General features: G+C 33.1%; 1 protein-coding gene and 1 long non-coding RNA gene across 4 annotated transcripts in view; both read left to right on the plus strand.

Annotated features, from left to right (window-relative positions):
* Window positions 1-11,278, plus strand: part of LOC127737785 (beta-arrestin-1-like) — a 110,293-nt gene extending 99,015 nt beyond the window's left edge. For all 3 annotated transcript variants that reach the window (XM_052248705.1, XM_052248704.1, XM_052248706.1), the window contains exon 13: window positions 10,996-11,278. In XM_052248705.1, the coding sequence (XP_052104665.1) occupies window positions 10,996-11,086 (91 nt within the window). In that variant the 3' untranslated portion in view covers window positions 11,087-11,278. The remainder of the gene's footprint in view (window positions 1-10,995) is intronic.
* Window positions 1,651-5,172, plus strand: LOC127737795 (uncharacterized). The gene is made up of 2 exons (XR_007999816.1): window positions 1,651-4,243; window positions 4,684-5,172. It is a non-coding gene; the product is annotated as an uncharacterized LOC127737795 (long non-coding RNA).
* Window positions 11,279-11,572: the final 294 nt, after the last annotated feature.

The raw sequence follows: 11,572 nt of genomic DNA on the forward strand, positions 1-11,572 counted from the left end.
TAAAAAAAATATCCTTTGTTTTCATCAAAATATATGTACAAAAATACATTCTTCAAAAGTAAGTGATATATTTTATTCTTTTCTTATAACTTTACATTGTAATGCTGATTCCATATTTTATGTACTTATAATACCAGATTTAATATTCATGTGAATTTATAAGAAAGTAAAGGGAAATGGAAAAGATTGTATAGAAGTATCCCATCAAGTAATATGAAATCAATTGTGATAAATATTTTTTTATGCATTAGCAAAAAGGAGGACTAAATTTTGTGGTAATTTTCTGAATGGACATTATAATTGTAAAAATATATCATGAAAGTCAAGCTGCATGTAAAAATAATGATAATCACCTTGTTGTCCCATATTATAGGTATATCTGGTTAACTTATGATAAAAATCATTTTAAAGTTCAACTTGGCAAGACGTAGCAAGAATCAGTTTGTTTAAACTTCATTTTGAGAGCTTGTGATGTCATTAAAGTTCTATAAAAGTATACTTTATGACATAGTTCTTTAATAATGCTTTGGTGTTGTTACATTACTGATACTATATAAACACCAGCATTTAATAGAGTGAGGGGTTCAGCCATATCTTGCAGGGATATCATACTCTCTTATGCAGGTATATTATGCTCTCTCATACAGAGATTTCATGCCCTATCATGCAGGGATTTCATGCTCTCCCATGCAAGGATATCATGCCCTCTCATGCAAGGATATCATGCCCTCTCATGCAGTAGTATCATGCCTTTTGATGCAGGGATATCATTTACTCTCATACAAGGATATCATGGCCTCTCATGCTGGAATATGGATATCATGGCCTCTCATACAGGGATCTCATGCTGGAATATGGATATCATGACCACTAATGCAGAGATATAGCCTCTTATGCAGGGATATCATGCCCTCTCATTCAAGGATATCATGTCCTCATGCACAGGGATATCATGCCCTCTCATGCAGGAATATCATGCCCTCTCATTCAAGGATAGCATGCCCTCTCATTCAAGGATATCATATTCTCTTTGAGAGGAATATCATGCCCTTTCATGGAGAGATTTCACTTATTCAAACCGAAAATCATACACTGTGTAATGTAACACAAATTCATATAAAAATAAGGAGATGTGATTCGATTGCCAATGAGACAACTATCCACCAGAGTTCAAATGAAGTGGATGTAAGCAATTATAGGCAACTGTACTCCTTCAACAATGAGAAAAACCTGTACTGTATAGCCGGCTATAAAAGGCCCCAGCATGAAAAATATGAAACAATTCAATTGAGAAAACTAACGTCCTAATTTATAACAAAACAATTTATGAAAAACAAATATGACAGACATGAACCAACGTCAACCACTGAACTACAGGCTCCTGACTTGGGACAGACACATAAAGAATGTGGCAGGGTTAAACATGTTTGTGAGCACTCAACCCTCCCCTAACCTGGGACAGTGGTGTAACAGTACAACGTAAGAACAAACTATATAAAAATCAGTTGAAAAAGGCTTACCTCATCTGATAGATAAAGATCAGAAAAACATCAAACAAAAACACAGGCAGTTTTTAGTTTATAGATTATTTTATCCCTTCGACTTCACTTAAATGTCCATCATCATAAACAAAATTTTGTTGCAGAAACATTCATTCTGGCCCTAATAACCATTTTGAAAACATTATGACTTTTAAGCTATAGTATGCAAATTATTAGATAGAATTGATCATGACAGATTATAAAGTGTCATTTTCCATATCATTCTGCAACTCTTTTCACAAAATATCTTACGAGTAAAAACACTCTTAAGTCTTGAACATTTCAGTATAACTTACGATCAAATTTAGTCGTAAGATTTTTTGTGAAAACAGCCCCAGAGTAACAGTCATCACCCATCTGAAGCCTCCCAAGTTAGTGTCAAACTGATAACACAGTTGATATGGAAATTGACAAGTTTTAATCAGTAAGAGACAGTTACTTTATGATAATAACCAATGTGTATAGGACCACCATCATATATCAAACACACAACCATTATGTATGTGCATGCTCAATGAACAGGAGTTATCAATATTGGTGTTCCTTCCTTTTACAACCTAAATGTTTGCACCATGAACATCATTTATATATACTATGATAACAATGTGTATGCTATGATGATCTACTACTCGAGAAGTTTCAAAATAAAAATAGTGGTAATTTTTTTCTTAAGGAAAGTCACATGCAAAAAAATGGTTAATGATTTAAACAGTTTAACTTCATACTATGAAAAGGGGCTACATGTGCTTTTTATACGACCGCAAAAATTTTGTGGTCGTATATTGGTATGACGTTGGCGTCGGTGTCGTCGTCCGGCGTCGTCGTCTGAATACATATTGGTTTTCGCACTCTAACTTTAGTTTAAGTGAATGGATCTTTTTGAAATTTGACCATAAGGTTAAATACCACAAAAGGAAGGTTGGGATTGATTTTGGGGGTTATGGTACCAACAGTTAAGGAATTAGGGGCCAAAAATGAGCATTTTCTAGTTTCCAGACAATAACTGTGGAACGGTGTATGGATCTCTCTGAAATTATACTACAAGTTTCCATACCACAAAGGGATGGTTAGGATTTGCTTTGGGGGGTTATGGCTCAAACCGTTTAGGAATTAGGGGCAAAAAAGGGGGAAAAACAAGGTTGTCCTGGTTAATGGACAAATACTTTAGTACAAAACATAATTTAGAGCAGTGTAAGGGAGATAAATCAAATACATCATTGAAATTATCTCCCTTACACTGCTTTTAAATTATGTATAAAGTAATGGTTAATGAACAATAAAGATAATCTAAAACAGTGTAAGGGAGGTAATCCAAATACAACGTTTTGGTTACTTCCCTTACACTGCTTTTAAATTATGTTTAAAGAAATGCATATTTATAAAGGAAGACCAGTAAAAATATCTGCAAATGTTTTCATCTTTTTTTTTTACAAAAAAATCCATATGAAAAATTTGACACTATATTTTTATTAATTCTATTATAAAATAGATTAAGTTAGCACTATGGTAAATTTAAATGGGTAATTATGGTTGCCAACTCCATTGGAAATTTGAATTGAGATTATGACCATATCTTGAGGGAAAGAATTTTTTTGGGGGAAAAAGGGGGGGGGGGGATAAAAAGAAATTGTGGGGGGCCAATTTTTTCTCATTTCAGATTTCAGAAATTAAAAAGAATTATTCTTCAAATATTATTTTTTTTTCAAATTTCAAATATTGAAAAATTTCAAGAAGTAATCTTTAATTGCACAGTATGGCGCATAAGATTTGTAAAATCTTTGATCACATTTATTTATTTGTTATGCGGAATCTAACAGTGTATTTAGATTTTTAATTTTGGGTCCAGTTTTCAAATTGGTCTACATTAATGTCCAAAGGGTCCAAAATTAAACTTTGTTTGATTTTTGCAAAAATTGAATATATGAGGTTCTTTTGATATGCTGAATCTAAACATGTATTTAGATTTTTGATTTTTGGCCCAGTTTTCAAGTTGGTCCAAATTGGGGTCCAAAATTAAACTTTGTTTGATTTCAACAAAAATTGAATATATGGGGTTCTTTGATATGCTGAATCTAACCATGTATTTAGATTTTTTATTTGTGGACCCCTTTATCTAATTGGTTCATATTGAGGTCAAAAGGGTCCAAAATTAAACTTTGTTTGATTTCATCTAAAATTGAATTATTGGGGTTCTTTGATATTCCAAATCTAACCGTGTATTTAGGTTTTTAATTTTGGGTCCTGTTTTTGTCGAGCCTGCGACTTTTGTCGCAGAAAGCTCGACATAGGGATAGCGATCCGGCGGCGGCGGCGGCGGCGTTAGCTAACTTCTTAAAAGCTTTATATTTTAGAAGGTGGAAGGTCTGGATGCTTCATACTTTGTATATGGATGCCTCATGTTACGAAGTTTCCGTCAGTCACATGTCTAATGTCCTTGACCTCATTTTCATGGTTCAGTGACTACTTGAAAAAAAAGTTAAGATTTTTTGTAATGTTAGATTCTCTCTTAATTTAAGTAATAAGATAACTATATTTGGTATGTGCGTACCTTGCAAGGTCCTCATGCCCGTCAGACAGTTTTCACTTGACCTCGACCTCATTTCATGGATCAGTGAACAAGGTTAAGTTTTGGTGGTCAAGTCCATATCTCAGATACTATAAGCAATAGGTCTAGTATATTCGGTGTATGGAAGGACTGTAAGGTGTACATGTCCAACTGGCAGGTGTCATCTGACCTTGACCTCATTTTCATGGTTCAGTGGTTATAGTTAAGTTTTTGTGTTTTGGTCTGTTTTTCTTATACTGTATGCCATAGGTCTACTATATTTGGTGTATGGAATGATTGTAAGGTGTACATGTCTAGCGGGCAGGTGTCATCTGACCTTGACCTTATTTTCATGGTTCAGTGGTCAAAGTTAAGTTTTTGAGTTTTGGTCTTTTTTTCTAATACTATGTGCAATAGTTCAACTATATTTGGTATGTGCGTACCTAGCAAGGTCCTCATGCCCGTCAGACAGTTTTCACTTGACCTCGACCTCATTTCATGGATCAGTGAACAAGGTTAAGTTTTGGTGGTCAAGTCCATATCTCAGATACTATAAGCAATAGGTCTAGTATATTTGGTGTATGGAAGGACTGTAAGGTGTACATGTCCAACTGACAGGTGTCATCTGACCTTGACCTCATTTTCATGGTTCAGTGGTTATAGTTAAGTTTTTGTGTTTTGGTCTGTTTTTCTTATACTATATGCAATAGTTCAACTATATTTGGTGTATGGAAATATTTTATGATCTATTTGGCAGTCACGCAGGTTTTATTTGACCTTGACCTCATTTTCAAGGTTCATTGCTCAGTGTTAAGTTTTTGTGTTTTGGTCTGTTTTTCTTAAACTATAAGCAATAGGTCAACTCTATTTGTTGTATGGAAGAATTGTTAGCTGTACATGCCTGCCTAGCATGGTTCATCTGACCTTGACCTCATTTACATGGTTCATTGGTCAATGTTTAGTTTACTTGGTTAATGTTAAGTTTATGTGACAGTTGTATTAAAGCTTTATATTTAGGACTATCAACATAATATCAATGATTAGTAAAGAAGGCGAGACATTTCAGCGTGTGCACTCTTGTTTAAATTGGTCTACATTGAGGTCCAAAGGGTCCAAATTAAACTTAGTTTGATTTTAACAAAAATTGAATTCTTGGGGTTCTTTGATTTGCTGAATCTAAACATGTGTTTAGATTTTTGATTATGGGCCCAGTTTTCAAGTTGGTCCAAGATAGGGTCCAGTATTTAAACTTTGTTTGATTTCAACAAAAATTAAATATATGGGGTTCTTTGATATGCTGAATCTAAACATGTATTTAGATTTTTGATTTTTGGCCCAGTTTTCAAGTTGGTCCAAATTGGGGTCCAAAATTAAACTTTGTTTGATTTCAACAAAAATTGAATATATGAGGTTCTTTGATATGCTGAATCTAACCATGTATTTAGATTTTTTATTTGTAGGCCCTGCTATCAAATTGGTTCATATTGAGGTCAAAAGGGTCCAAAATTAAACTTTGTTTGATTTCATCGAAAATTGAATTATTGGGGTTCTTTGATATGCCAAATCTAACCGTGTTTTTAGATTTTTAATTTGGGTCACGTTTTTTAAATTGGTCTTCATTGAGGTCCAGAGGGTCCAAAATTAAACTTAGTTTGATTTTAGCAAAAATTGAATTCTTGGGGTTCTTTGATATGCTGAATCTAAACATGTGTTTAGATTTTTGATTATGGGCCCAGTTTTCAAGTTGGTCCAAGTTGGGGTCCAAAATTATACTTTTTTTGATTTCAACAAAAATTGAATATATGGGGTTCTTTGATATGCTGAATCTAACCATGAATTTAGATTTTTTATTTGTGGGCCCCGCTATCAAATTGGTTCATATTGAGGTCAAAAGGGTCCAAAATTAAACTTTGTTTGATTTCATCAAAAATTGAATTATTGGGGTTCTTTGATATTCCAAATCTAACCGTGTATTTAGATTTTTAATTTTAAGTCCCGTTTTTTAAATTGGTCTACATTAAGGTCCAAAGGGTCCAAAATTAAACTTAGTTTGATTTTAGCAAAAATTGAATTCTTGGGGTTCTTTGATATGCTGAATCTAAACATGTGTTTAGATTTTTTATTATGGGCCCAGTTTTCAAGTTTGTCCAAGTTGGGGTCCAAAATTTAACTTTGTTTGATTTTAACAAAAATTGAATATATGGGGTTCTTTGATATGCTGAATCTAACCATGTATTTTGATTTTGGACATTGGACCATAATAGGTAAATTAAAAAAATTCAAGTTCTTAGACCACATTCTTTCTGTGTCAGAAACCTATGCTGTGTCAAATATTTAATAACAATCCAAATTCAGAGCTGTATCAAGCTTGAATGTTGTGTCCATACTTGCCCCAACTGTTCAGGGTTCGACCTCTGCGGTCGTATCAAGCTGCGCCCCAGCGAAGCATTTTATTGTGACATATCTTTATAAAATACAGATATAAATTTTGATTGATATTTTATGCATTGCTTTAGAATGTAGCAAAGTGTTGTACCTGCCTCAGGCCTATTGATCTATTGATGCTGTCATTTGGAAAAGAAAAAGAAAATAAATCAAAACAAGATGATATATATATATATATATAAAAAAAAGTGAACCCACTAAATTTTATGTGAAAGACTTCTAAATCCTTTTAAAGTATATCCATCAGTGCTTACAATACTAGGTTTGATTTTTATTCGTTCATCAGCTTGAATGCCAGAGTGAGTGAACTATTGCTATCTATTTGTTTTCTTGTTTATTCTTTCATATTTTAATCAACTCCTAGGAAGCAACAAGGTCAAATTGAACTTGACAAATAAATGTATGCTCTGTCTTTAATTATTAAAATTTTGTTCTGATGGACAATTGACATGGTAATCTTTTGATTGATTGTAGTAATTCTTGATTCTGAATGAGCAATTAATGTGACTGCTAGAGCAGTTCTTGATTCTGATTTTCAAATGAATGAACTCACAAAGGGCATATGATGGTCAGAAAAAAACAAAAAATTACAGTACAATTAACCAAAAGCAATTCTCAATTGTGATTTTTCAGTTTTCAAACTTTTCATCATTGTAAAGACTATAACTTATGTAAGAATATTGAATCAGAAACCATTTTAAATTTAAAAAAAAAAAGGTTTGTTGGTGCTACTTTGATGATTACCTGTCCATGGTGGCAATAATGCCACATATTCCCAATAAATACATGTAGAAATCACAGAATGTAGCAGGTCAAACAAGCCTGAAAGCCCCTTCAAAATACAGAAAACATGGTTTGCTGTCAATTAGATAACTCATTGTCTATTCTTCATGGTTAATATAACCTATACTTGACAGGAATTATGTGTGGAAGGTCCCTTATGATAAAAGTAGGTTCTACTAGCACTAAAACACATTGTCAAATAAAATAATTCTAATGACTAGATAGTCAGCATTAAATTTCTTCTTCCCTGAAACTACAAAGTAATATCTTATAAAATTATATAACAATAATGATTTTTAGAAAGGATTGTTATTTGCATTGGAAAGCATACAGGGTCAACTCTTGCAGCATTGAATTTGATTCAACACAATGGGAAATTTCATTTTTGATTTTTATCCCCTGCTCGACAGAGTCTGGGGTATATAGGAATCGTCATATCCATCCATCGTTAAAAGTTTTGGTTTCCAGATGATAAGTAGAGAACAGTTTTTATACGACCGCAAAAAAATTTTTGTGGTCGTATATTGGTATGACGTTGGCGTCGTCGTCGTCCGGCGTCGTCGTCGTCGTCCGGCGTCGTCCGAAGACACATTGGTTTTCGCACTCTAACTTTAGTTTAAGTGAATGGATCTTTATGAAATTTTACCACAAGGTTCAATACCACAAAAGGAAGGTTGGGATTGATTTTGGGGGTTATGGTAATAACAGTAAAGGAATTAGGGGCCAAAAATAAGCATTTTTGTAACTTCCAGACATAACTTGTGTGTTAGTGTATGGATCTCTCTGACATTGTACCACAAGGTTCCATATCACTAAAGAAATGCTGGGATTGATTTTGGGGGTAATTGCCTCCAAATTTTAGGAATTAGGGGCCAAAAAAGGGGAAAAAAACAAGCATTTTTCTAGTTTCATGACAATAACTTGTGTGTAAGTGTATGGATCTTTCTGAAATTGTACTACAAGGTTCCATATCACAAAGGGAAAGCTGGGTTTGAGTTTGGGGGTAATTGCCCTAAACGTTTAGGAATTTGGGGCCAAAAAGGGGCCAAAAAACACATTTTTTTCTAGTTTCCAGACAATAACTTGTGTTCAAGTGTATGGATCTCTCTGAAATTGTACTGCAAGGTACCATACCACAAAGGGAAGGCTGGGATTGAGTTTGGGGGTGATGAATCATAATGGGGGTTCAAAAAATTTTGGGGGGGGATTTATTTTTTTTTCCTTTTTTTTCTTTTTTTCCTTTTTTGTTTCTTTTAAAATTTTCCATTTTAAGTTGGTTATTTCTGATTTATATTTAAAATCAAATAATAATGATATAGTAGGAGATACACACCAAACAGGATGTGTAAATTATTATATAATAAGTATTGTGCAATAGCAAGAAATTTTCAATTGCACAGTATTGCACAATAGCAAGAAATCTTCAATTGCACAGTATTGCGTAATAGCAAGAAATCTTCAATTGCACAGTATTGCGCAATAGCAAGAAATATCCAATAGCACAATATTGCGCAATAGCAAGAAATTGTCAATTGTACAGTATTGCGCAATAGCAAGAAATATTTAATAGCACAGGATTGTGCAAAAGAAGATACTTCCTATAAATTGCTTATTTCTTGACCAATTTCAATGGGGTTTTATTCTTGATTTCATGGGGTTCTTTAATATGCTGAATCTAACCGTGTATTTAGTTTTTGGATTTTGGGCCCCGTTTTTAAATTGGTCCACATTGAGGTCCAAAGGGTCCAAAATTAAACTTTGTTTGATTTCATCAAAAATTGAATTATTGGGGTTCTTTGATATGCCGAATCTAACTGTGTATTTAGATTCTTAAATTTTGGTTCCGTTTTCAAATTGGTCTACATTAAGGTCCAAAGGGTCCAAAATTAAACTTAGTTTGATTTTAACAAAAATTGAATTCTTAGGGTTCTTTGATATGCTGAATCTAAACATGTATTTAGATTTTTGATTATGGGCCCAGTTTTCAAGTTGGTCCAAATCGGGGTCCAAAATTAAACTTTGTTTGATTTCAACAAAAATTGAATATATCGGGTTCTTTGATATGCTGAATCTAACCATGTATTTAGATTTTTGATTTTTGGGCCCCGTTATCAACTTTGTCCACATTGAGGTCAAAAGGGTCCAAAATTAAACTTTGTTTGATTTCATCAAAAATTGAATTATTGGGGTTCTTTGATATGCCGAATCTAACCGTGTATTTAGATTCTTAATTTTTGGTTCCGTTTTCAAATTGGTCTACATTAAGGTCCAAAGGGTCCAAAATTAAACTTAGTTTGATTTTAACAAAAATTGAATTCTTAGGGTTCTTTGATATGCTGAATCTAAACATGTATTTAGATTTTTGATTATGGGCCCAGTTTTCAAGTTGGTCCAAATCGGGGTCCAAAATTAAACTTTGTTTGATTTCAACAAAAATTGAATATATCGGGTTCTTTGATATGCTGAATCTAACCATGTATTTAGATTTTTGATTTTTGGGCCCCGTTATCAACTTTATCCACATTGAGGTCAAAAGGGTCCAAAATTAAACTTTGTTTGATTTCATCAAAAATTGAATTCTTGGGGTTCTTTGATATGCTGAATCTAACCATGTATTTAGATTTTGGATATTGGACCATAATAGGTGAATGTCCAATTTAAAATTTTTAAGTTCTTAGACCACATTCAATCTGTGTTAGAAACCTATGCTGTGTCAAATATTTAATCACAATCCAAATCCAAAGCTGTATCAAGCTTGAATGTTGTGTCCATACTTCCCCTAACTGTTCAGGGTTCGACCTCTGCGGTCATATCAAGCTGCGCCCTGCGGAGCATTTTATTTTAAATTAATTCAATTTTTGATGGAATGTTTTGGACCACTAAAGACAGGTTAAATTTAGTTTTTGTTGTTTTCACTTTTATCATTCCAGAGTTAAGGTACTTGATTGTTGGAAAAATTCAAACATTTTTTTGTTTCCAGAAGATAAATAGAAACCGTTATTTGAAATTAATTGATAATTTAATGGAATCTTTGGAACTACTAAAGACTGGTTCAAGAGTTCAAGAGTTCAATTTTCAATATTATTGATTGTACTTTGTTGTTGGAAAAATTAAAAATCTTCTGGTTTCCAGAAAATAATTGGAGAACCCCTTATTGAAATTGATTAAAACTTTAATGGAATGTTTTTGACCACTAAACAAAACATGAGCTCTCAGTTGCTGCAGACAGGGGGATCTGTGATCACTCTAGCATCTCTGTATTTTTTTTCGAATCCGACCTCAATGATGTAGGGAAGGTTATTCAAAAAGGTCCTTATTTTAATTCCATTGGACAAAAACTTAGTTTCTTGAGGCAGATCTTAATTCTGTTTGATCAAAAATAAAATAGTGAGTGCTTCAAGCTCTTTAGAAAAAAGAGAGAGAAAATACCAAGGGGCAGGCAAAAATCATAATAATAAAAACAGAAGAAACCATGGCTGCAAAGAAAAACTATGAAATTACAAAACAATCATTACAAAAATCTAAACAGAAAACTACAAAATTGAGCAACACAAACCCTACCAAAAACTGGTTGAACTCAGTGCTCTAGAAGGGGAAGCAGTTTGTGCCACTAGTGCATGGCTTCCGTGTTAGAGTGTGTTGTTTTTTCAACAGTGATTTAAGAATTGTTTTATTTTTCAGTGGTGAGTTAGATCAGAATGATGATTTCATCTTTGAAGACTTTGCAAGATTACGACTGAAAGGACATGAAGGAGATGACACAGAAGCATAGTAAATCTCATAGAATTGATGTACCACTATTAAATCCATGCTTGTTGATCAACCTAAATATAAAATGTATCTCTACAGGGATGAAGTATAAAACTTGGCTATTTTTAGATTGCCTGTTAATTATATTTTATTAATTATAAATTATTAACATAGATTTATGTTTAAGATACAATGTTTCTCCACCTCAGATAAGTTAGACCTAAGTAAGGATGTTGGAAATCTAAAAACCCATGAGAAATGTTACCGATGATTGATAAAGAAAATGCTTCCACTGTGATTGCAGTTTAAGTTGTAATAATTGGTACCGGGAAAATATGGTGGTGCCATAATTAAAAATCTATCACAGCACATGAAATTAGTCCTGAAGTGAATGTTGGGGTCATTTTTTAAAACTTTCTCTCTCTGTGGTTATTTTAGCTTTTTAAATTGTTTTCGCAAATATGTACACAATATCGGTAGAAAATTTAATGCATAACTTAGTAAAAAG

This window comes from Mytilus californianus, unplaced genomic scaffold (assembly GCF_021869535.1).
Source record: "Mytilus californianus isolate M0D057914Y unplaced genomic scaffold, xbMytCali1.0.p SCAF_4, whole genome shotgun sequence".
NCBI lineage: Eukaryota > Metazoa > Mollusca > Bivalvia > Mytilida > Mytilidae > Mytilus > Mytilus californianus.